This window comes from Vanessa tameamea, chromosome 8 (genome assembly GCF_037043105.1).
Source record: "Vanessa tameamea isolate UH-Manoa-2023 chromosome 8, ilVanTame1 primary haplotype, whole genome shotgun sequence".
Taxonomy (NCBI): domain Eukaryota; kingdom Metazoa; phylum Arthropoda; class Insecta; order Lepidoptera; family Nymphalidae; genus Vanessa; species Vanessa tameamea.
Window position 1 is genome coordinate 12,198,599 of NC_087316.1, and position 27,718 is coordinate 12,226,316.

The 27,718-nt window shown below is 31.9% G+C and overlaps 1 protein-coding gene across 1 annotated transcript; it reads right to left on the reverse strand.

The window, feature by feature from the left end:
* Positions 1–1,791: 1,791 nt before the first annotated feature.
* LOC113404732 (Bardet-Biedl syndrome 1 protein homolog) lies at positions 1,792–27,247 on the reverse strand. The gene is made up of 13 exons (XM_026645724.2): positions 27,071–27,247; positions 26,454–26,672; positions 25,582–25,881; positions 24,904–24,992; positions 24,252–24,405; positions 23,329–23,488; positions 23,045–23,113; positions 22,047–22,214; positions 21,337–21,470; positions 15,726–15,860; positions 15,144–15,338; positions 3,449–3,482; positions 1,792–1,870 (listed from the first exon to the last, which is right to left on the reverse strand). The coding sequence occupies exons 1-12, from the start codon at positions 27,230–27,232 to the stop codon at positions 3,453–3,455; spliced, it is 1,815 nt and encodes a 604-aa protein (XP_026501509.2). The 5' UTR covers positions 27,233–27,247; the 3' UTR covers positions 1,792–1,870; positions 3,449–3,452.
* Positions 27,248–27,718: the final 471 nt, after the last annotated feature.

Genomic DNA, 27,718 nt, shown 5'->3' on the forward strand with positions numbered 1-27,718 from the left:
AAAAGATGTAGGAAAAAAGATAAACAAACCTTAGATGTATGTTTTTCATCCCATTTGCTAATAACTTAGCTATGTTGTGCACTACTGAGAGTATATGATTAATATATATTTATTTATAATACAACACTATTGCACTTAACCACTTTTCCACCTTAATGTTACTTCCAAAATTCCGATAATAGTTTCGCCGACGTTCAAAACGCCATTTTTTCGCAAATCCATAGTGAATATCATAGATTAATCAAGCTCTCGACCAATGATATCACGTCAATTTACTGTCAAATGTTGTTTATTTGGCTTTTTTTGCTGTTATGGTTGGAATAATTTTTTTTATACGTTTGCCTCATTTCCTACCTATTTTATAAGTGAATAGCTGCCTGTTTTAAACATACGGGCAAAATTTACGGAAAGATTCCCGACATGGAATGGATAGTTATATAACTCATCCCAACCTAATTTCCAAAAATCATTTCTTAACGGATACTTACATTGGACAATAAACCCATGATTCAAGCTTCTGCTTTCTAGACTCAGTAGTTCTGGCTGCGCGTTAATAGTCCATCTGGATAAACTTTTTTTTTGAAATATAGATCAGACTCTACCTGTTTGCTTAGTACCTCATTACGAAAAAACCGTTGTAATTGGAAACTGAATAAATACAGGAGTCGATGTCGACTATGAGAGTGTCATCTTCAACACATGTGTGCTTGTGCACTATATGTTCAGTAAGCTTTTATTCCGTGAAAATTGGTGCACAATGGTTATTATTCAGATCGGTTGGTTGGGCATATAACAATCAGATTCAAATAGAAATATTAAAAATTGCATTGAGAAAACAAGGAAAGTCCCGCTCAGTTTCTTTTCGCCAATTTTCCTCAGGTCTGAGTTTTTTTTCGAACCGCAGTTAGATTTACTCATGACAGTCAATAAGTGTATCTAATGCTTCTATAGTGAATAAAAATTCATGGCAATTGATTCAAACCCTGTCTCCTACTAAACATTAAAACAGGAAAATTAAATTTCAAACAAACATTTTTCAACCTTATAAATTATATAACACAATTGCTCTAAATAAATTAAATAATCAATAAATGTATAGCCAGCGTCACATGGAAATCGGGAGGATTGTAACGATACCTCATTAATTCAAATATTTTAAAGAATTTTAAAGTGGAATACCTCACGAAAGCCTTTTTTTGGGTAATCGTGTAAAAAGTTTAAAACGTTCGTATTTGATAACTTGTACATTACTATGATTTTATTTATAATATGTAATAAATATAACGTAGGTACACAGCTAATAAAAACAAGTGTTGACGTCAAAGTGTTTTATTAAGGAAACAAAGCTTAAAATTATTATTTAATAATTTTATAAACTTACAAAATCTTTTTACAGAACATCTCAAAAACATAAATTTCGAGTAAAAACAATTAGAAAATGAGAATGTTGAAGGAATTTCTAATTTTGAATTTCATGCATTTCGTTACACAACCTAACTAACTTACAAGATAATTATTAAGTTTAAGCGTATTTAGATTGTAATTTTTCAGCCATTTCAACGTATTGCTTCTTAGCATCGTCTTGTGAGATGCCCTTGCGACCAGTCCATGCCTTGAACTTAGCCTTGGCGATCATTTCACTGGGCTCAGCTGAAAAATAATATATTTTTTGTTAAATACTAGCAACACTTAAATTAATTTGTAAATCGTTGTGTAAGAGGTGTTTTTTAAACTTTTTATGTATAAATTACGAACCGATGTTAACATCGCCGGATGTAGCCTGTTTGTAAAGAGAGTAGAGAGCGAGGTTCTCGTTGTCGCTTGGCCTGGTCTTCCAGTTCCTTACTGATGCAGCGACTTTTTGGAATTGCTATAAAGTAAATGAGGATTTAAATATTTAGTTTGCAATAAACAATACATTTTACATAATTTATAACGAAACTTTAAATATGATAAAACATTTATCAACTATACTACATAAATAAGATTTTTTTCTAATATATTGTATCATCTTATAATCTAGGATAAGATCTTACCGAAAATATAGATAAACACCTAAATTCGACTAATTAGTTAGCCGGAATAGATAAATTCATATTACTAATAAAAAAATACTTGTTTTCCGAACATTCGGTAATGTATTTATTTATCTGTCAAGAATCTTCGTTATAAACTGTGATAGCTTATCGGAATTTGCAGAAATGATGGATTGCGTTTGATTCCAATAATCACCTATGAGTTGCTTTTTAAAATATAGATAATTTTTACGTTATCATAATAATATATAATATGTTCGAAAATAAATGTAATAAACCAACTGTCAATAATATTTTCATTTAGGTAGCTTAATTTTTTGTTTTTTTTTTTCAATAATATTAATATCAAACAATTAGATTTAAAATAAAACTTATTTTATTTTTCTTTTAATATGTATTTTATTGCCAGATCTAAATAAATATATTTATATATATATATATATATATATATTTATTGTAGGTACCTACATTGTATTAATCACGTAAGACAAAAGACCAATGTTCTATATGACATTTCCTCATATGACTTATTCAAAAACCCATATTCTAACAAACAGGTAAATATAGAACCAATTTAAAAAAGATAATATAATACTTTAATTATTCGTCAAATATCTACTGACAAGTACTTAGGCCCTAGTAGCCCACAGGGCAAAAGCTTCCTCTGATATCGCTTACAAAGATTCGAGAGTTTAAATTTGAGCTATTATATAAATCTACATGGATCAAAATTTATCACACATGCCTCACGTCTTTCCTTTACCGCCAAGCAAAAACACATTCTGTATTAGAACAAGGCGTTACATACATCATGGCGTTACATATTCTGTCTTATTTTAAATTTAGCGAATTTTATTACATTGCTTCGACATATGTATATGTAATAACAGCGCTAACTAGCACTGCTTAGCCCCTTGGAACGACTGACTATTTAATCGCATCAAAAATTTATGTGAGGAATCGATTTTCTATTTTATAAATTGTATGAGAAATAACATATGTGTAACATTTATCGTCAAAAAACCACAATACACCATTGTAAGCCGTGCAATAATTTAAATTTTACTAATATTATAAATGGGCAGATTTTGGACGTTTTTACTTAATAACTCCAGGACGGCTAAACGGATCCGAATGAAATTTGGCACTGAGATAGATTATGATCTGGAATAGCACATAGTTTTCTTTTTCGCCTTAACACATGCGTTCCCATTCACGCACGGGAAAACTAGTAATTAAATATATATCGAGAAAAAGAAATACTGTTATCAAGTTATACATATTTCCCTACATATAAACAACATAAGTATGTCGTATAACCTAAATGGCTTTTATTTATTTTAGTTTAGTCTCCTAATACTATAATATGCTAGTTTATTTGCAAAGTTTGTATTCCAAACCGGTACACTCACCTCGTCAAGAGACATTTTGGAATGTGGTGAGATCTGGAAAAGAAAAAATATATATATATATTAGTATATTATATATAAATAAATATTTACCTACTTAATAATAATTATGACACAGCGCGTGTGAAATTGATGCCTAGAACTTTGGGGTGAATGTCAAAAATGAATAATGGATGACGCGGGCAACGACCGATGCATCAAATCACCTTTTTTTGTAAAATACTTTATTGAAATTGGTGGATACGCGTTGACAGTTATTTAGCAAAAATTGCGTTTTAGACAAATGAGAACCACTAATATTATTTGTTATTGATTTAAAATTATTTTAATTAGTGTTCTCATGAGAGACTTAATGATCGTTGTGCTTATAGAGACTGAATAAAATAGTTTTTGTTCTAGCTATCAGAACTTACATTTATATCAGATAATTTATGTAGATTGAAATTATTCTATAAATTTGATGAATTAAATATTTCTACCCATATGGAGGCATGACATTTTCTACGATGTAACCAAAGTAGTCGTTGATTATATTTTGATGGATGAAATATAAAATGTGTTTATAACATAACTCTTCAATTCATGATAAATTCAATAAAATCTAAAATAAATATACTAGATTCTAAACACGCTATCTTTTGTAAAAAAAAAAAAATATTTTCTAACCTATTAACATGATTTGAATTTAGTAAGAGAATAAAGTGAAAAAAATATAACAGGTGCAATGATTTTACTTTGAACTAGCGGCGCACGCGCACAATGTTTGCGGTATTCGCGTTGGACATTCCTTGGGTTCGTTGACCGGTATGCCGGTAACGGAAACCAGACGTTATCGCACTTTCCAACACTCATCCATAATATCGTAGAAATAGAAATACAAAACAGGATTAAACACCGTTTGAAAAACTAATAACCCCTACAGGGCCTTATACTAAGTACAAACACAAAACATATATATTTAATATGCACAATATTCAAGTAGGCTCTTTTGACATGACATTTAGTACCTAGGAGAAACGGCAAAAAACTCAATTGCAACAATTATATTATTTTTATAATTATTACTTATTAAGTACATATATATGTATTTATAACTTAAAGACTCAATGTTTATATGTAAGTCGTAATTGAATAATACGATTCGTACCACAAAGACTCAAGTTATCAAAACTAAGATATCCATATCTAAAATAAATAAAGATTTTAACCAGAATATACGAGTAATCTGACAAATCTTTGAAAAACACAAACACATGAAAGTCTAAATTAATTAATACGATAGAGTTGACCCTAGTCCTTTATTTCCGATCGTCGTAATATTAATTATATATTCCATCCAACTCGACATTTCAACCTTTTTCATTTTCACTTAAAAACATTGTTCAAGAGCTACTATACTGATGATGTGCTCCTGATCAATTTAGACCACGGCAACCAACACCACCATGAAACCCCCACAAAAGAGACTTAGATACGAGTATATTAGTGTACTAGTGTACCCGCAAACACACGTGCACTGGCTATTCCCTAACTCTCATAATTCGTTGGGCTTCCAATCAGAAACTACCAGAGAATCACGGGACGGTAAACATTGGCAACTTTGAAATTCCGAACTGCTATTGTAACCCAATAACATTTTATTATTTGGTCCAAATCTAGGTTTTGAAGTAGGACCTCGGGCGTCATAAGCTAGTCAGTAGATCAATGAGGCAATAGGTCAACCTATATATACATACACCATAATATTATTAGTCCAAAATAGAACCGGTAATTCAAGTCATATTAATTTAAAATATTAGTTAAAATTGTAATACTCACCGGGGGGTAGGATCGGATTGAAAGCAACCAAGAAAATGAATTATTTTGACGCGGATCTCTCATTAAATTTTCAAACCCAGGCCCTTATCGGTGTCACCGATTGTAATAGGGTTGTCAAATTTGAAATTAGTCATGTTACTTGAAAACAATTATATTGTTACACATGTAAAATTTGTTAACTATAGAAGTCAGCATAGTTAAATTAATTGATGACAGAAATAGTAAATTATATTGTTCTTCAATTTACTAAAACTACTAACTTAAATATTGATGTGATAATAAGAATCCATATAGTTCCAGTTACTTCGCCAGGTACATATTAGATGTACTTTTAATTGAACGGATATTTGAATTGTAATAAGTAGGTATTATAAATATCAGCTCGTCACCCTAAAAACGTAAGTTTGCTGAGAAATTATAGCATATAGTATTAAAAAATTACATCTTGTAATTTTTCACAGCCGGACTTCTCAACTCTTTTCTTGAAAACAAGTTTCGCAGTTTATCTCACCACACTGATACAATGCGGTTTAAGTTACGAGATAAGAATATCGTAATACTATATCTATGAAAAGGGCTAAAATACTACTATAAAAACTTTCTTCGTCATATTTCTATTTATTAATGTGTTTTGATTATTTAATTTTATATTAAGCGACAACCCTATGGCAATAAGTAACGGTCAAAAAATAAAATTGGATCACTCAAATGTAACGTATCAATAGTAATCGAGGAATTATAAAATTTATTACAATCTTATCGTCTTTATCTGTTAAATATATTTTATTATTGGACTCAGTATAAATCAATCAAATCAATCGTTATCTAAATTGTAGTTACCACAGGTCCGTGAAATTACTTATAAAATATTATTCTGCGCCGGCGTTAGCTGTCCGAGCGATCACATTCGCAATTCGCGACCCTGGTCTGAAAGCAATAGCATCTTCTTGATTGAATCACCATTGAGAATTTATAAATATGAATAGACAAGAAAAATAGATGGAAATATGAGTATCAAAATCACCCAAGCCCAGTTTGTATTTAGAACGACACAGCTTCTAACCAATAGAACAACTAGTCAATAACTGTTTCATGACTTATTTACTAACGTAAGGTGAACATATTTTCTATTAGCCAAGCTATTACTTGTTTGGTCATAAAAGTAAAGTGTGCAAATCACCGCCCCGACTCCACCATTACTCAAAGCTTTAGAAAATTAACTATTTTAATTGTTTAATTTATCTTTGCTTTAAGTTTTTATGGAACAAAGTTATTTACGCAACTTACCCGTACCGTCTATTATTGATATTAAATATTTACATACATATTGAAAGCGAAATTCGTTCCAAGTGTTCCATGACAATTCCCGTTTTTTTTTTTAAATAGTTTAATGCATATAAACACAAATAACCAAAGGGAGAAACTATAAAATTATGGTTTTCTTATTGTGGGAACAATTAATCCATTTAACTTATTTAACAACCGTTTAATCGTTCATTTCCGCTCTTCTATTCCCTGATTAACTATTTTATATGAGAAATCAAATAAAACAATGTATGTGCAAATTACGAGTTGAGCTAATAACGTTAACGTTACTTAATTATTCACGTTATAAAATAATAGAAATACAGTTGCACACCACGACGAAACAGTTACAGTAATGGTGCAGCCACATTTACATAATTGGTGTTAGGGCTTTGTGGAAACACGTCTGGATAGGTACCATTGTCATGATATCAGTGACTACAGGCACAAAGAACATAACATCTCAATTCGTAAGGTTGGTAGCGCATCAGCAATATAAAATATAGTTAATAGGAGAACTATATAGTGTAGCAATATCTATCGGTGGAGAACATACGTAATTTAATAAATATATAACACGATAAAAATTAAACATCAAAATGTACCAAGGTAGATAATCCTCGAAACGGTGAATAGAATTGTCAAAGGAATTCATTAATTCTATTATATACTTTGATATGAAACATCTATTTTCGTGGCTTGTGGGTGTGACCGACTCGTGTGCCGTGACGGCTGACGGCATCACGCTCTCTTGTGCGGTCATTCCACTCTCCGCCACCGCTCTTAACACCCTTGGAGGGTGCGTGGCGCCTATATTTCGTTGGTATATATTATTGTAATATAAATAAGATTCCTTATCAATTATAATATTAAAGGAATATCGTTAATTATTTAATCGTATGAACGAGATAATGATAACACTTTCTCTGTCTTTAATCACTGCGATAACGTATTCGGTAATCATTACGATATATTTTATTATTATTTTTTAATATAATAAAATAATAGTATAGGTAAAAGTATTTACTTGTTTGAATATTACTATTAAGTTAAATTATTTATTTAATTAATAAATATAAACGAAATTATAAATAAGTACTTGACATTTTTATGCCGCCACTTTTATAGTTACCATAAATTTTCAAATCAAATTTTTTTTATAACACTACGAAGTAGGTCATGTTAAGTGCTTACTGTGTTGTGTTATCTGATGGAAATTTTTAGACACACCTAACCCACGCCCGCTTTATAAGACACTCACAGGTACCTACTCATACATTAGAGAAATAAAAAACATTTTTTAAATTTACTTCCAGGAGAGCGACGATAAAATGGGTCTTCAGACAGTAAAAGACACTTTTGCTGGTACTTTTAAACGTATAAACGACTTCAGACAATGCATCTATAGCTCGGTAGAGAAGGATCTGTCCGAGAATCTGAGATTCTCTTGTAACTGTAATTAAACCGGAGTTCAGAAAATAATTGTTTCACAGTATATCTAATGGTGAGGCGAGCCTTGCCAGAATACCCTACCCAGGAACGTACACAGTTTTAATGACGGTGTAAATAATAGCATCAACGATAAAACCGCCCAATACAAAAAGTAATGTTGTGGAAACTAAGAAAATACATTAGTGGAAATACACAATTATCCTAGCCAAAGGTTCACAGCGCTGTTATGTGCGGATGATGATGATGTGAGGATGACTAACCGATCAGCTACGGCGGCTAACGTCAAGAGAGACTAGTGCACAAATCTATACGCATGCACAGGTACACTCCCAATCCGTATCTTTCATAGATACATATAAAAATAATTAGTTTTTGCTTCTGTATTAATGCGACAATTCGGACCATCATGGGGAAATTCCTAAATACAGAAAAAGAATTATACATGTATTGTCTGATTGTGCTCGCTTTACACCAGGACCATTGAAGTTATTATTTTTACAACATAGTCAAAGTCAAAGTCAAAAATCTTTATTCAATATAGAAGTGTTGACATTTGCTTATTGATTGTCAAAAATCTACCACCGGTTCGGAATTTAGTACCTCAGACCTGAGAAGAACCGGCGAAAGAAACTCAGCGGGATATATATATATTTTTTTTTAACCATTTTCCATGTACAATGATAATTATATTTTAGTTATTTGAAGCAGCCTGGAGGCTGCTATAGTGAAACATATAGAAAACATATATTCTAATCCCTTGATAACTATTAGAATGCCTTTTATTTTTAGGCTCATCCCTCATTACTGGACAATAAAAATAAGCTATCAATAGTAGGAAGCTTTTGACGCCACTTTAATGACCCTTGTGACTTTGTGTTAATCTTAAATCTAAAATATATTTTTAGTTATACTTATGTAGGTATACATATACCTATAAACCTATTTCTATGACTTATATACATTCTGACTCAAGGACATTACTTTCTGAAGAAAATACAATCTTCAAAGGTTAAAATTCATTTAATTTGAAAGTGTAATAATTGAAATAAATACTCGCTAATAAATGAAATAATTATAGCTAAATATTTAGATAATTAAATCCAATTGTCCACGGTATGATTACTGTTTGATAAAAATCTTATAAGATACCTTAAACAGATCCTATTTGATATCTTAATTACTGCCGTGTCTAATCTATTACGAATATTATTGACGGAGCAATTTGGACGATTTATTAAAACTAGTGTCGGCCCTTTGCTCGAAATTCGATCGCTATTTATTATTTTAGTTGGAGCACTTTACCCACCTAATTGGAATTTAATTGTACAAACCTATTTTGTAATCATTACTATATCTCTATTATGAGTTTATGCTTAGGTTTGTTATTATAATTTTTAGTAAAGAACTTCGATAAAAGTTCGAAGGTTATAAAATATATATGATTTTTTATCTTAATTTTTATGTTATGTGTGTGTATATAATATTTCGAGTTGATGAAAAAATCAAAAGATCGGAAAAATGAGGATTTGTTGGACGAAAACCGCATGAACTTTAACTCCATGGGACGAATCTCACACTTACATGCTCTCAATACGCCTTTTACTTCTAGTGTTAATAAATAAATTTATAAAAATGATTAATATTTCGGAAAATTTCCCCCTTCTCAGTATATTCTTGTGTATTAAACATGAATACACAAGAATATACTAACTCGTATACACAAGTGATACTCACTCGTATACATATTATGGGGCTATTATAAAAATCATGATATATTTTTATAAATAGTAATACAAATTTGCTAATTTTATTAATCGAAATATAAACCGACAAATAATTTTAATTGTAATTGTACTTTCACCGGACGCATACAGTAACATTGTAAATAATACTGGTTAAATTATTAAACACGCCCATTTCGTTTAAAATTCCATGCAATTGTAACTTGTAAAGTTATGATTGCCGTGAAATCATAAATAATAGAGTTATAATTTAATGAGTATAAACTTGCGACATAAGAATTGCATTATTGGATGTTTTATTAGTATGTAAAAAAATAAACAAATTTTTCGAATCAGATCATAGTGACAAGAATGCTAGCATAATTTCCCCTTTGAATTACGATTTCAATTTTCTGGGAAAAAGGAATCAGAACTCATATCACTATGGCGGCTATTCGCATATTATTGTAGGTAAATTTATGATTCTTAAACTTATAATGAATAACTAACATAATATGTTGTATAATTGTTATCGCATCATCTACACACGAAAACCTTATTTTTATTAAAAGGTAACAAAACTAGTTACCATAAAACCAGCATAAGTAAAATATGAATTACAATAAAATACGCATAAAAATAATTAGTTTTTGCTTCTGTGTTAATTCGACAATTCGGACTACCATAGGGGAATTCCTAAACACAGAAAATAATTTATACATGTATTGTCTCATTGTGGTCGCTTTACACTGAAACCATTGAAGTTATAAAAGGACAACATATAGTGAAACATATAGAAAACATATATTCTAATCCCTTGATAACTATTAGAATGCCTTTTATTTTTAGGCTCATCCCTCATTACTGGACAATAAAAATAAGCTATCAATAGTAGGAAGCTTTTGACGCCACTTTAATGAACCCTGTGACTTTGTGTTAATCTTAAATCTACAATATATTTTTAGTTATACTTATGTAGGTATACATATACCTATAAACCTATTTCTATGACTCATATACATTCTGACTCAACGACATTACTTTCTGAAGAAAATACAATCTTCAAAGTTGGTAGCTCATGACTCACGCAATTTATAATAAGAAGTTACGTCTGAATGTAATTATAAGATTATACGGCAAATAAAAATTACTGAAATAATGAAAATGAAGCATTCTGTGCTAAAGTTAAAACGAGGCACGCACTAGCACACCCCTCTCCCCGGTCGCCCAATCCTAAAGCTAATACTACAAATATTGCAAACTTAGGGAATATGTATTCATCATGTATGAAATTAACATGTATTGAAAAACAAAAATATCTTCAAAATTTAGTGAAATGAATACAAAAACAAGAAAAAATCAGTTCTGGATGATGTTATACTCAAATGTGAAACTATATAATAAAAAATCTGCAAATTATTTTTTATAGAACATTTACAAATTTTTCTAAAAGTCAAAGTATTAATCTTTACGAAAATATTAATCATACTTAATAAATTTACTATAAAAATTAATAAAGAAAAACCAATTGTGTTTTTCACAACGATAAACTAGGAAAACATACATGTATGACAATCCCAACAAACAAGGTCTCTCCTGATTCTTTGAAAGATGGTACATACAACATACTATACGACAAAGAAAAATGTATTGGCCCACCTGAAGGTACCTCAGTAGAAAAAAGTTTTAATCACGTAAATCGATATAACCGATATCAAGGAATCGGTAATATACAATAAAATCTCGCCAAACAAATAATCTTCTTTTTTAGAAGTTTTTAAATAATAATAATGACGACATTGTATATGTATATAAATATATCATTAAAAAAAAAAATATTTGAATTCACATCCGTAGCATAAAAAATTAATCTTTTTGTCTACGTGGTGATGTAAACGACGTGCACGCATACAAATAGTATTCTCACTATTCCAACAGCCTCGTTTTATTTAACTTGTACCCATAATGCATTTTTTGTCGCTTAGGTATTTTGAAAAATATATATTCAGTGTTCGAAAATCGACAAAAAATAGACAATAGTCATACGTTATATTATTTAGTTAAATTGGTTTTTATATACTTTGCAGTTTAAAAAAACGACAAGGACATTTTATGACTTATGTCGTATTTGGTAGAATATCACGTAGGGGGTCGTCCATTAATCACGTGATCTTTTTTTAGCATTTTTTAACAGAATATGGATGAATATGGAATATGTTATATAATGGTGCCTAGGTACTTGTCTAGCTACCGGTGTGAGTTTAAGTACAATGATATGCTTGAGACCTAATAGTTGAAAAATGTATTAATTTCAAGTAATTCCCACAGTTTAAATTTTTGTCAATTCAGTTTTAGTTCTTCAACACAATCCTATGTGTAAATTGTTAAATACAGACCTATGAAAACCATGTTTAAGTTAAAAAAGTTGCCAACATTTTGTATACAATTATATTATAGTGATTACAAAACATTGTAGATTTATATTACACATTAAATAAAGTGTTGCTATTAAAAATATTTTATTGATATAAAATACATTTTAACTTTATGGGATAAGACGACCTCGACGAAATGTAAGTATAAATATATAATTAGGAAAAAACACATTTAAATAAAAATTTAAACCAGTTCATAGAATATTTTTTTATTGTTTGTTTATTATATAATGCTGAGGTTAAAATAAAATAAAAATTGACAAACATCTCCTATTTACATTAAATCGTTTAGTTGTTTATATTTCTAATTTTACGCGGCAAAACATTTTGTAAGTATTAATTTTAAAGCCTTACGAATAACGTTCTGAAATCGATTACAATTAGTCTTATGAAATCTCATACAAAAACAAAATATGAGTTTATTAAATATATAAATGTAGCTGCATAAATAAGTACCTATTTTTAACACAAATATTTATGCAGGTAGAAATATTGTCGCATGAATATACGTCTTGGCAAAAGTTATAATTCGACTAGACCGAAAATAAAAAATATCATAAATCACGTGTTCGTCAACCACTACGTTCACTTTAATTATTTTATGATAAGTTAAATAAAATGCAAATATATCAAAATCAATCTCTGAAGAACAGTAAACGGTAAATATCAATCACTGTGACTGACTGTAATTCTGCACATTCTACCATTTAATTAAAACATCATAAACCCTATTATCATGTCATAATTTCAGAGTGCTTCGAACACTGGAAAATTAATTTAATATCTAAACATATCTTTGGACTGATTTACTATCAATAAATAAAGTTTATCTTAAAAAAACATGTAGGTAGTACGATTATTTCAACTGATCTCTCTGCGTAATACCGACTATCAAACATTTACTCACAGCTTTATAATCCACGACTGTAACATATTTACTCTTTTTATCAAATAGTTTATTGCCTCTTATCGGTTTAGAACGTAACCGTTATAAACCCTATTATAAAAAAAAATTAGTTAATTTATTGGTTAGTATTTATGCTCGGCAGTTTAGGTAGCTTACACACTTGACAGTTTCAAACGATCGGGCTGACGACTAATTCATCGACGAAATCTTACAAATGTGATACGAAAGAAATTCAGTTCTAGTTATCAATGAAAGACCTTCTTCTTTTTTATTTATATATTTTAAAACAAAAAAATATCTCTATAATGTTCAATGTATGCTTATTGCTTGGTGATAGAGATGCTTCGAATGTTCCGTAATTGTTTGGTAATAAGTCTTCCATTAAAAAATAATTGGCTTCCAAGGTTACAACCAAATTCAGTATTCGGCATTAACCTAAATTACTATAAAATGAATAAACTCGTGACTATATTATTATTACTTTTAGGTCTTGCTTAACTATTTATCTATACTATAAGTAAGTATTTATGTCTGACCAAAGAACCGAATTTAATTAAATTCGTATAAAGCAAGCATGAAACCCAAAGAAAGACATCGGCTACTTTTTATCCCTAACACCTGGCGATTGATTCCTAAGACGCAGGGCCGGACCGTAAGTTTAGGGAGCCCTGGACTAACACTACTTAGGGGCCCACCTAAGACATCAACTCAACGTAGATTTGAATTAAATTAATTGAATGGGTTTGATTAATTGCAGGACTCGCAGGGCTGCAAACCATACGATCTGTTTAATTTAATAAAGTTATGGATTCTTTCGCATTATCATCTTACTTACGACTTAGCTGGGGCCCCCTTGAATCCACGGAGCCCTGGGCTGAAGCCCAAAAAGCCATATGGTAGATCCGGCCTTGCTAAAACGCAAGCAACTCGCGGGCCACAACTATTTTACTCTAAGCTACTCCCACAGCCTATCAAATATAAAACGCAATGAGACAATACAGAATGCAAGATACACGTTTTTAAATCATGTATCAGATCCTTATTGTCTTCACACATTCTATGATTGCAATTGTAAGTCATTTATTAACCTTTCATTAGTAATAAGGTGAATCTGATTGTCGGATTAAAAAAAAATAGATACCTATATCGTTCAATGATTACAGTTGCTTTATAATGAGAGCTGATTGCGATATTCAAAAGAAAGTTATCATATTAACATCAAGTTGATGCTCATAATCATCCAATAAAATTAAAATAGCACAAGTCCCGTCATTGTACCTAAGTTTCGCACTGCGATCGGAGTTTGGTCATAATTATTATTGAAAATGTTAGAAATACATATGAATATTGATTTGTTTGTTTCAAATATATGTTATCTAGTATTATTTTCATTTATTATTGATAACACTAGTCGTCAATAGCCAACAAAAGACTAGATCGGAAAACGATTCTTTATTCTTATTATTAATATTATTTATTATGTTTATGACTTCTGTCAATAGGTTGACAGAAACGATTCTTATAGTAGTCGCATATTATGATGTGTATGACATCTGACATCTGACATCCCTCTGACATCTCACATTGGTAATGAGCAATATTCACAATCCTCTCGGAAAATGTGTCGGTACATTTTGACGGTCAACTCTAGCACCGCGCGCGGACATGGCGTCCAATCAAAGAACGCTCCGGCTTCCTTTACATCGCTGATGATGACTGGATTCTCTAAACGGAATGTACAAGATATATTATAATAATTCGATCTTTTCCAATGAACTTCAACCTGGCTGTAAGTTTTAAATGGCAAGTTCAAGACCAAAACCCCAAGTTCACTGAAAATGAATTAATTAAAACAACACATTTCAATTCGGAATTATATTTATATACGTTAATCAGTGTCTTATCTTGCTAATGCAGCGATGTAATTACTTCTTTATCGAAGCCAATCACAAACACAATGTCCTTAACGCGTCGTAATGACATTACGTTTCATTATCGGCGTCTTCTTTAAAATCGCTTGAAGCTTGTATTTTATCATATGGTATCATCATGGGATCTGTGGGGGGCATCGTAACGGTCGCTGCTAGTACGGGATTCGACTTTCCGTCTTTCAAGAGAAGAACCCTTATGAGCGATCCTTCGCCCGCTTGTCCTGTGACGTTTCGGAAAAAAATATCAGGGTTTAAATTCTCGCCGAATATCTCCTCGACTTTTGCGGGGAACTTGAGTTGGTTGCCCGGTGATATTAGTGGAACCTGAAAATTTTAAAGGTTGGTAGTTGTGATAAATACATGAGATCAGAAAGAGATGGAAGATCAAGTTAATGCAACATATACTTGCTGATATACTTTGTATGGGACAAAGTAACTGTACCGAAGATAACCTGACGTATAAATCATAAATACTACATCATTTTATTTATTTTGTTGAACTTGGAACATTACGAACAGACGAAAAAAAAATGTTTCAAAAATACTTTAAATAAAGAACAATATTAATGGATTCATGTTTCTTTTTTCTAATTGAATATAATATTTTATAAAAAATAATGAAGACGTTATATGTAAACGATTTGTGTGTTTTTAATGTTGCATGTTTTTCTACAATAAAAAAATATAAATAAAAAAGTCAGTGTAAAATACCTTGACATAGGGGTTATATACTTTATAAGCCGTGGAATGAACAAGAAACAATATGGAGAGGCCTAATACAGCTTTATCTGTCGACGTGTTCTCCACTATCAGTGTCACGCGGAAGACTGGTCCCAGTCCCTCGACCTGATGAAAATAACTTGATGTATATGCGGGTAGTCATAAACATGACATTAAAATATTCTTCTATTCAAACAGTCTATTATATTATCAAATCGATCAAACTGAAATCTACACGTTCGCAATATACATTTTTTCGAGAACCGATAAGAAACACGGTAATTACTCTTTCAGAGCTGTTATGGCTCAGTGGTTTCAAGATTTGAATCTTATCCGATGATTCTGAATTTAAATTGGAATTGAATGTATATGCTTCATTTGTGTTTATAATTAGTATCATGCTCGGCCATGAAGGAAACCGCAGGAGCTGTGTGTTGGAGTAAGCTCCACACCTCCTCAAAATGGAGAAGAGGACTTTGCCCAGCAGTGGGACATTAACTATACGGGTAGACTACGGTTTCTATAATCGTAGACATATAACGATTTCGTCTAATTTAGACTCGAATCGAATAGTCCTTAAACTAATTATATCCAAAAATTGATATTGATTAAATAACAAAATATTAACATATTTAGTTACACTTACATTAAAGTAATCTCTGTGTAAATCATCGACTACTAATACTATGCTTTATATCATTTGTAATCTACGAATATAGATATTAAAATAGTATAGTCATTTATATCGAATAATTGCGAAATATATATATATATATTTTAAATTATTTGGTTTTTATATAAGTTTGATAAATTATGGTTTAAAAGTAGTAGAGCCATTTATTAGGTTATTCAAAGGTGCCTTAGCGCCAAAAGATTTTATTGTCAACATATTCGAACACATTCATAAAAAAAATAAACACTGTCATAAAAAATAAATAAACTAGAGAGCTAAGGATTCTTATTCGAGACCCAATTATTTTATTAACCATTTACGGTAAGTTACAACGGATATTATGTGAGACCTATTAAATTGTTATTTACCTTATGACATTTCGTTTATAAAGACAGCTCTAATAAAGGCATCAAATGATAACAAAAATATGTAATAATTGACGACGTGACGAATTGACGTGTGAATTCATTAAAAAACATCCGCCTCGAAAAAAAAAAAAAAATATATATATATATATATCCCGCTGAGTTTCTTTCGCCGGTTCTTCTCAGGTCCGAGGTGCTAAATTCCGAACCGGTGGTAGATTTTTGACAATCAATAAGCAAGTGTAAACACTTCTATATTGAATAAAGATTTTTGATTTGATTTGATTTGAAAGGCAAAAAACTCAAATGTATATTAGATCTTAAGATTATTATCATAAAGCGTAGCTTGACATTTAATTACCCATAAGTATGGACATCATAATAAAATATTATGAAGAAACTAAAAAAGAACGCAAAAGTCTACGAAAAAAAAAAAAAAAAACAACTGGACTGGACCACCCATAGACATTAGCGCTCTTAGAAATATTACTGATTCCTTACATCGAAAATGCGCCAGCAACCTTGGAAGCTATGATGTTACGTCGCTTCTGCATTTTGTTAAGCTGGCTAACTCCCTCATCAAACCGGAACGCAAAAATACTAAGTATTGCTGTTTGGCGGTGGAATATCAGATAGCACTAGGGAATGCAATCCAGGCCCTCTGTTTTCAATCCCGTAATCCCGGGATTTCGGGATAGCCCCGGGATTGAAAATTTGTATTAAAAACGACAAAAAAATCATCGGTTCTCATTTTTTTTTAAACTCAGCAGTCTTTCGTCAACTTCCGTGTCAATGTGAACAAAACCAAAACAAAAATAAACTTCTAAAACATTAACTTTTTAACTAAAACAACTTCAACTTGAAATCATCTTTAAAACTAACAAATTAAACATAAAATTCTTCTTAGGAAACAATTAGGAACTTTAGGTTACTATAAAATAAAACACAATCATTAACACTTCAATGTGCACAAACAAAAAACAAAATAGTCTTCTAAAACATTAACCAAAATGACTATGACTTGAAATTATCTTAAACATAAAAATTTACTAAGTAAACAACTTTGAGTTGAGATCTACTTATTACGAAAATAAGACCTTAAAAACATCAATGCATCTAAAGTTTCGTCTCCAAGCCGTGTTCTCAATTTATTACATATAAATTCTGCAGCTGAAAATGCTCATTCAGGCTCTACGGAAGTCGGGGGAACCGTCATTAAACATTTATAAGCTTGTTCAAGATCGTAGCCCCGAGTAGAACCCGTAGCTTCGAAAAGATTCATTTCTTGTTTTACGATTTTCGATAGGTCCGTTTCTTTAGGTTCACCCGGGGAAAAAGTTTTCATATTGTCTATCTCCAGCTGTAGTTTTTCCTGTAGCGTGAGTTCAGTGTTAGTAGAAGAAGAAGAGCCATCATTGAATGACAACTCTTCTGAAGTGTCTTCATGCTCACCGTCTTTACTGCTCATCTTTTGAATTAACGAAACGATCTGCCTTTTTATATATAAAAGTTTACTAGGTCTTGAAAATAAGTCTTTGATCTCAGGATCCTAATCTAGATCCAGGTTTACGTTTTCATCAGGATTTTGGAGATAGCCTAAAACACCAGAAAGCTCATTTCGTCGACGACCTTGCATGCGTTCTTTTAAATAAGTTCTTAATTTGGAAGCCAACTCTGTGTGGTTTTCATTTAGTTGTTTAAAAAGAAACTTCATCGCAGCATCAGCTGTGCACAAATTTGCGTCTGAACGACAAAGCGCTTCCACAGTCAGTTTGACTGAAGCTAAAACTTTTGTAATTACATTTATCAGAGGAAAATCAGTTTCTTCCAATTGAACTGGATTATCCAAGTCTAAGAGAGCTTTCTGAATGCTGATTTTTAAAATTCTGAATCGTTCAAGTATGGTAAAGAGGCTATTCCACCTTGTTATTAACTTTTAGCATTTACATCAATCCCGAAAATCCCGGTATGGACAAATCTAATCCGGGGATTAACTGATCAGGGGACTGGAATAAGACCGGGATCCCGGGATCTCGGGATCCGGGATCCCGGGACTGCATTCCCTAGATAGCACATACCCAGACGGGCGTGCACAAAATCCTAGTACCAAGTAAACTTCGTATTAGATCAAAATCATCCACATCCATACCTAACAGTCTTCTCGTATTGAGGCATTAATCTCTCTGTATAGGACACCCTTACCATGTAAGATATTAATATAACATATATACTATCGCATTGCAACACTTTTATCGGGGCTTTACTGATATACCCTTATCATCAGTTTTGATGTCTTAACAATATAACAAAAGTATTGCCGTAGGCTATGAATACAAAATTTAACTAGTTACCAAACGCAGTTAGTAAAAAAAAAACTATTATATATTATTCAACAATGACATATTTTAATTTTTTTTTTTTTTTTAATATTTGGCTGGGTAAAAAAAGAGGACGGAGCTATCTACGGATGATTTCCGTCTATAGGTCACGGTGCTATACTGATGCTTTCAGTAACCTTCACGTAATTAACGCATAAAGAAAAAAAACATCATTTAGATATTTGAAGCACTTTCAAATAAGAGAAAACGGTAAAAGTTGTCTTATCACGTGGCAAAAAGATTTTGTTGAGATGACAAATGATTACATGATTCATCAAGTTTCTTCACCTTGAGAGATATCACAAACATCGCCGGAAACCGATGCTGTCTCATTACAGGATATTTGAGCTGGTTTGAACGAACTCGCTGAGATTTTCTTTATATTTGCACAAAAATAGAACAACAAAGAGCTCATTAACGAGCATGCAATTTTAATACTCCTATAGAATGTCATTTTTTTATACTATATGCAAGCTCATGTCACCGCAGCCCTTAGACAATGGTGCTGTATGAAATAAATATTAACAATTCCTTATATGACCAATGCGCCACCGACCTTAAGAGCTAAGATCTTTTATCTTTATTTAAAAGTAAACCAACTATACAAAGTATTGCTGCTTGGTGGTAGAATATATGTTGAGTGGTTGGTATCGAACCAGACGGCCCTAACGCAAAGCCCTACCAAGTAAACGTTAACGTATCCTTATTGCAAGAATTCAGAGCGACATAGGTGCGTGCGAACACTATATATTTATCTCCCTCTCGCAATCCCGTGAGACGGCAAATCAAAGACGACTGGAAATAAGTTCAGGAGCAACGGCTTTGTATGCTTTCCAAATCATAAAAGTGTAAACACTGTCAACTTCTGGACTCTTACCTACTTAATAAAAACATTTCGACAAAAACATCCAACAGCTTTATAAAGACCCGGTTTCAGTTGGAACACTAGTCCTCAGAGTCCACGGCATCATAATTTAGAAGCTTTACGTAAAGAATTATGTATATCAATTATTTATATTTCTAATCAGCTATCGGCGCCTCGATAACACATCGCTTGGATTACCCCGAAGTAATTTTCCATTCCGATACTATTATCAGATATTTGAATATATTAACATTTCCTTGTCAATATTTTTAGGAACCGACTGTCTGTTCGGCGTCAATATGGGACTATTTATAATCATAGTTTGAAACCGAGGACAAATTTCAAAAAAATGTCCATTACTCTCGTACGTTCTTTAAACGCAGTCACAAATCAAGAACTCGTCTGCCAAAACGTTTAACGTTTTGTGATGGAAAAATCGGGCCGCCGCCGCCGCTCCAACGTATAGACTATCAGGTGCGGCGCCGTGGGCGTGCGAGGGTTAGCTCGCCCTTCAACCCGTAACACAAAAATACGAAGTATTGCCGCTTGGCGGTAAAATATATAATAAGTGGGAGGTGCTTACAGAGTTGATCTCGCGCAACGCCCCAGTCGCCGCCAAGTAAAATGCTAGATCAATAATTAACTGTTTGGCAATGATAGGAACTAACATCAATTTGCTATTAATAATAATATCATTTGTAAATCCATACTCTAAAATCTATATCATAATTTAATATAATTGCAAAGCTTGAATAATTTCTGGATCGATTAGTAATAAACTAGTTCTAAGTAATTTGTACAATTTTTTTTTTTTTAAATATTAACTACCGATTTTCTCAATGGCGTTTTGCGATTAAATCCGCGTTGCAAATCGGTGGTAATGCTCAAAACTACTTATAAAAAACTATTTGAATAGAAATATTTTGATTCTGACTTATGCTAACATTACATGAATTTTCTCGCGACTTTTTCTTTCAATTCACCTTTCCTCACTTCTAATAAAGAATTCTGTAGATCGTAGACCATCGTCGTCTAAAGTGAGATCTTTGCCAAGTCATGAAACAACCATGAAATATTTGACCCATTAAATTGACAAATGAATTGTTAAATCTTGTATCATTATTTATATATATATTTTCATAAATTATAAAAAAAAGCTACAAAATCTGATTCTCAGAAAGTTATCGGTGTCAATAATTCTCCACTGCAGACTGAGACGCCCGAGAGAGAAAACTATCTACCAACTAACAATAACCCTAAAAAATACCTTATAATTATTATTATTCGCTGATCGATATTACATTGGACACAAATGCCATACCTCGGCCGACAATCGTATCGGCTCCATATTACCGGCTCCAATAGAGTTCTCAGACTTGGTGTGAGCTTCTAAAAGAGTCCTCGCTGACAACAGCCTCAGTCTGTTGAGCTCGTGTTGGAAGTTGGTATGCATCGCTACAAATACAGAATTTAAACATTACAATATTTAATTATAATGTATTAATTTAAATTACTTAATTTATAGTGTACAAAACTCATTAAAAACAGCTACTTTAGTAATTATGACTTTCTGGAATACTATGGCAAGGATGTTAGCAGCGTTAACATGTTGAACTGCAATTCCAATTCCAACAATTCCACAACGAACAAGCTTCCCTGACATCACTGGAGGCAATTATATATCTATATGTATAGTGTTATATGTTTTAAGTAAATTATTTAAGTTAGTGGTCATGAAATCAAATCTCGGGGTTTTTTTTTTACGATTGAGGAGGCAAAGGGCCACTGTAAGAAGTACGTAAGTAATCAGTAGTAATTAAGCATTCCTTAAGCCGTTAATGAGTCACCAACAAACAAGATTTGAAATAAGAGAATTGTCGATTGCTGTGCCCATACGTCAGAAATAATACGACCTCATTCCCCACCCTTTGATCCGAAATACAGCCATATCAAGTATCATAGTTAGGATATAATTGATGAATTATAATAATTCAAATTATTCTGACCAAAGAGAACAAAGGTTTTACTTACGTATAGCATTCTCTCGCTCCCTCATAGACTGTTCTAGAAACAGCTTCGACTTCTTGGGTATGAGCCATGGCTTCTGACCAACAGTCGCACTGATAGTCGGTTCGATACCCGCTGCGTGAGCGTTGAAGTTCGCCGTTCGTTTCAGGATTTTCAACATTAAGTTTCCGTCTGAAAATAAAAAAAAAAACATTACATTAAAATGGGTATTATTAATTTCAAAAAGCATTCAATTTTGGGAAGCTACTAGTACCTACTTATAAGATGTAACACGGATTTGGTAGTATGTATCTTGTTTCAACCGTAAAATGTGTTACTATTACAATAACAGTGTTATAATCGAAAATTTATTATTACTTTATATACTGAAATGTTATCAAGGACAGACTTTACTTTTTTAAAGGGCCACAGCTGGTAATATCAAATAATAATAAAGATACAATCTAATCAGATACATTAAAATATTCCCATAGAGAATTGCTACTTTTCAACTAGTGAACCATAATTCAAAAGAAGAAAAGTAAGGAGGGAGAGAGGAGGCGATTTGTATATGTAATAAAATACATTGTTATTTATACTAATATTATAAAGAGGTGAAATTTGTTGGTTTGTATGTATGGGGGTAATCTAGGAACTAATGGTTCAATTCTAAAAATGTTTTCACCGTTAGAAAGCGACATTATTCTTGAATGATATATGGTATAGATTATATTGATATCAAATCAATTTCTTTCCTGAGAGATTGTACCCGTACCTATAGAATTGTATAATGCAACAAAATTATACATTTTATTTACATCGAATTTTATTTTTTACTTTTGAGAACATTAAATAAAAGCTTGTTTATATATATATATTTATATTCATTCAACATGAAATTTAAATAAAATTAAAATACTGGTCTTGATAGGTTTCCGTATTAACCAAACCTTAAGGCTTATTTTACAAATGATTAAATACGTGAGATACGATTATGTTTCATAAATACGAAAGTGACTCACTAGCGGTTATGATGGTAAACACATGCTCCTCCTGACCGAGCTGTCCGAACTTCATCACTGAGACGACATCTGATAAATATATTGAGGTTAAGTTAGGGGATCATTCTCTGAATATAACTATAAATTAACAAAATAACTTAAACGTTTTTGTGCATGTCGGTGCTTTCAACTTAATCCGATTGGTTGTGTTTGTAAGATACAATGGCGCGCGAGTCATTTATGATAATTGTTTTCAAAAAAACATAAAGAGGAAAGTAAATTACAAATTACTTTTGACAACGAACCTCTTACATAAATAGTGTCCCTGCGAGCCTTCCCCTCGTACAGATGAACGTGTCCAGAGCTCAAGGCCACGGCCGTCAGGGTCACTCCCAAATGCATGATTGGCAAAAGAGTCATTGCTACGGGACGATGTTCTAGCGATATGGACCATACTTTTTTACCCTAGAAAAAAAATAACACGATATCATATAAAATGAAAACAAACAGGCCTGTTGTTTTGGAGGAGCTGAGCAGAGCAGAGACCCCCTCCCCATCTCAAACCATGTGTGTTGTTAGAGCATCATTCAAGCTCATGAGTCAGTACCACCATATGAACACTCATATGATGGCGGCGAACGGGTTAGGGATGGAATTAGACAGGTCGACTTGATGTTAATCAAATCCTACTTCAATCCACGACGACTCACCACACTGTTCTCCAATCGCTACAGTATAAGTGTGCAATGTAAATTGCTAGTATGAGTTGTATTACTACGCTCAGAATATCTATGTAGGCACACGCACACTGAGTTAGATGACAGAAGAGATTCATAACCAACTGGAAATATGCTCTATTACATATTTCTCATACAATTATTTTGCAAGCGCAATGTCTTGGAACAATAAGTTCGACTATAAACATTCTGGAGCTTTATTAATTAAATCGTATCTTTGTAATTTTAAATTAAGTCTGTCTTTTTTTTGAACGAAAGCTGTGGTAGATAAGTTTATCTTTTAACCTCATAAAGTAATTTTAAAATATAAAAAAGTAATAATTAGAGCAACTTTTTCCATAACTCAATATCTACGGCGACATGAATTAAACCATGCACACATGTATGAGTCGAGACTAACGTTTGGGTTGAGCTTCCCACCCCCCACGTTTTCGCTCGCGGAAAATGCAAGCGCTAGCAGCAGACTTGTTATTTAGCTTACAATATTATACCTTTCTGCTGTAGCACGCCAGAGTGCCGTCGGTCGATATGACCATAACGCTGTTGTCTGTCGTCATCACTTCCATAGCGACGATGTTGTCATCCGTATTGAAAAGAAGACGACCCTCCTTCCACTCCCTCTTCAATAAGCAGACAGATTTTTCTCTGAAAAATAAATACACCGTGAACTAAAAGGTAAATTTAGTATAATTTATTCACAAGTTTTGTGAGGTATTAAAAATCAAGCGTGCAGTAATAATATTAAATAATTAACTTTTTTTATTAATTATTAAACTGAAAAAAAGTTTTATCACATCAAGATGTTTTGTCAAGTCAACGACAATGATAGACTTAAAAAAATATAGAGTTACCTAGTTACAGATATTTGAAAAGTTAGGAAATAAAGGTCTTCCATAGTACGGTATATGATGTATCTTAATTAAAGGTCAATTTAACGACCAGATTACAACCATATTTCCGCTTTTCATCCCATTTTATTAACAAGAACATCCTCAATATAAACAACCGCCATTCCTCATTTGGGTGTTTTCGCAAAATGTTCCACAAGAGAGAGTTAGAGCATCGCGAAATATTTTGAATAATATGAATGCAATTTCTAAGGTGCCAATGAAATCAAATAACAGTGCGTATTAGTAGATTCACCTGGTAGCCACGGTTATTCGGTAGTCAACATTATACAGGCCTGTTGCTACTATCTGATACGGTGTTCTCTTGACTGTGCATAACCTTGCCTGTATTACACGTATAAATATTTTATATTTAGACAATTGCACTCAGTCACTTTTCAGAAATAATAAGATATGTATTTTTTTTATAAATTACAACAGATTAAATAAAATTAACAATATGCGCAAACTAATTCGGCCGGCCGCATATATAGTTTTAGGAATACAAGTGACAAGTGCTCGAGGTTGGTCAGGCTAGTGATGCGAAAACGGATAGTGCGCGGAATTGCGGAATTACAATTACGGAAATATTTGATTTTCTTTGTTTATTTTTGAAGTTTTAAGCCCCATCAGAAGGACAACAAGAGCCTGGGTGCAAGCACTGTGTTCTGGCGATCTCGCCTCCCCGAATAAGAGGTCATAAAGCGGGGCGCCCCACCGATGGCCCTAGACTACACCATGACATGAGGGCGAGGCGCCCTCAACGCGCGGCGATTTTCGCCTCTATATTTCACATGCGCTAATGCCTCGGACGGTCTAAATTCCGACCGGCCAACTTAGGTTGCCCCTTCTATACTATAGTAATTCTCTAATGCGTTATCAAAAAAGGTCATATATTTTGACAACTTTAAATTCTTATAATAATAAAACCTACCAAATGAATTTGTGTAAAGGTCTGTGGATCGAGCACAATCAGTTCCCCATCTTCTGTACCCAGAACTAGACAGCTCATTGCATACTTGTCAACGGAGCACATTCTCAAAGTAGTCATACAAGATATTTCTGAGAGGGTCTTCTTTGGTAATTCTGCGTTATCCAAAAATTCAAGCTGCTGTTCGAGGGTCAGCTCTAGGAAATGTCTTGATTGAGAACTTAGAACTTTTTGTGGCATGTTGTGCAGACTGTCTGTGAGTGCGTAGACTTTCTCTTCCTTATGGTTTACTGGATCTGTAAGCTGAATATAAGAAATTGTTTTATATTTGAAAACAAAACATAAATCTATACAAATATTATGAATGTGAAATTAACTCTGTTACGCTTACACAGCTGAACCACTAAAACAAAATTGAGGAAATTTGGTATGAAGCCAGCTTGCAACCCTAAGGAAGGATACATGTTACATTTTTTAACTAAAGCCGATGCATGGCCTCCATAACACACAGGCAAATATGCTGGCAAAAACTAGTATAGATATTATACTTATGTAGATATTTCTAAGAAGATTTCTCAATCCTTAACATAATTACAGTAGCTGCATTTCATTCATTTTATATGTACCACATAACATATCATTACGAACTCACATATTACCATAATTTAGCTTTTCTAAGTATTATTTGTATAAATGGCAGCTAAAAATTTGAAAATACACCAATTACAAACTTATAAACTGACAACACTGCTATTTTTACACAGGCATTTTGAGACTAAAAATAGGACATTATTTAGCCTTTTGGAATAAGCACAAATTTTAAATTAAAACTTTAGAAAATAAAAATAAAAAATCTATGAAATACTATTAACAACCTGTTTCCAGATTTCCATTTCACTGGAATTTAGCTCCATAGTTGGCAGATAATACTTGTAGAATAATTTTAAGTTTCTATAAATGTAAATACATGAAGAAAATGCAACTGCAATTAAGGGTAATGTTCTCGGTTTAGAGTCGCTGGTGTAGATACTTTCCACTCCTAGTGGTAAATCTGGTAGAGCAATATCAGATAATTGCATGGCACCTTTAAATATCTGTAACAGTCAATAAAATGCTAAATAAAAAACAAACATTTTGAAAATTATATATTTACTTATTTGTTGAATATTACACCGAAAGCTAAAACAAAAATGTTTAAAAATAAAAATTAAAAATATTATGTAACACAGAGAGTATAAACAATTAAAATACAAGAATTGCATAAAAATTACAACTCTGTTAGTATTTATCGGTATTTAAATTGGTGGTATTAAAATCATATCATAAAATAACATTACACATTTTAATAAATAAGTTACCAAGTTTAAATTATAATCTGTAAAAAAATATCTGCATTGTGATTCTTGTGGTAATAACAATTAAAATAAAAAAGTTAGAACAGAAAACAAAAACTGTTTGCATCATTTGGAAAAGAAGATAAAATAAGAAATACCTTTAATCTTGGTCCTTCTTCACCTTTTCCTAAATCACCAATAATAAGTTTATATTCATTGTCGTTTTCTAAATCAGTGAGAGCCAAATTAGAAGGTAAGGAATTAATATCTATATCGTCCGTCGCTGCTTCAACGTCTAACCAACGGCTCATACCTCCCATTATCACTCTTTCAAATATCTGTGTATTTATTATTATTATATTTTATAATATTACAAAATATATAATTCAGTAACAGCCAAAAGTGAGAGCCTTATTTTTCGGAAAATATATTTTCATTCTTTATTTTGTATTTGGTTTCCTTGGCAACCATGTCATCACTGACATTATATTTTTTTTAGCTTTTCCCATTTGATGATAGGGCAAACGCATACCATCAATCTGCATTGATTTTTTGATTAATTGTAATATACGTTATTTTTTACGTATAAATCACATAATAGGAAATTTGTATAATATAATAAATTGTAATACATACATTTTTAAATTGTTAAAGCATAATGCACCCATTTCTTTAATGTTAAGCTTCATAATACTTTAACATACTAAATTAGTCGAGCTATATCTTAATAAAAGCATATATAAATACATTTTCTAAAAATGATAACTTAGTTTAACTATTTAATTTTGGGATGAAGTAATTTAGTA

Coding starts and splice junctions, on each gene's coding strand:
- LOC113404732 (XM_026645724.2), bottom strand. CDS start 27,232: ATGGGAGGTATGAGCCGTTGGTTAGACGTTGAAGCAGCGACGGACGAT. Junction 15,861..21,336: donor CGATACGATTGTCGGCCGAG/GTATGGCATTTG, acceptor TATTTTCATCAG/GTCGAGGGACTGGGACCAGT. Junction 15,339..15,725: donor TATATAACCCCTATGTCAAG/GTATTTTACACT, acceptor TAAAATTTTCAG/GTTCCACTAATATCACCGGG.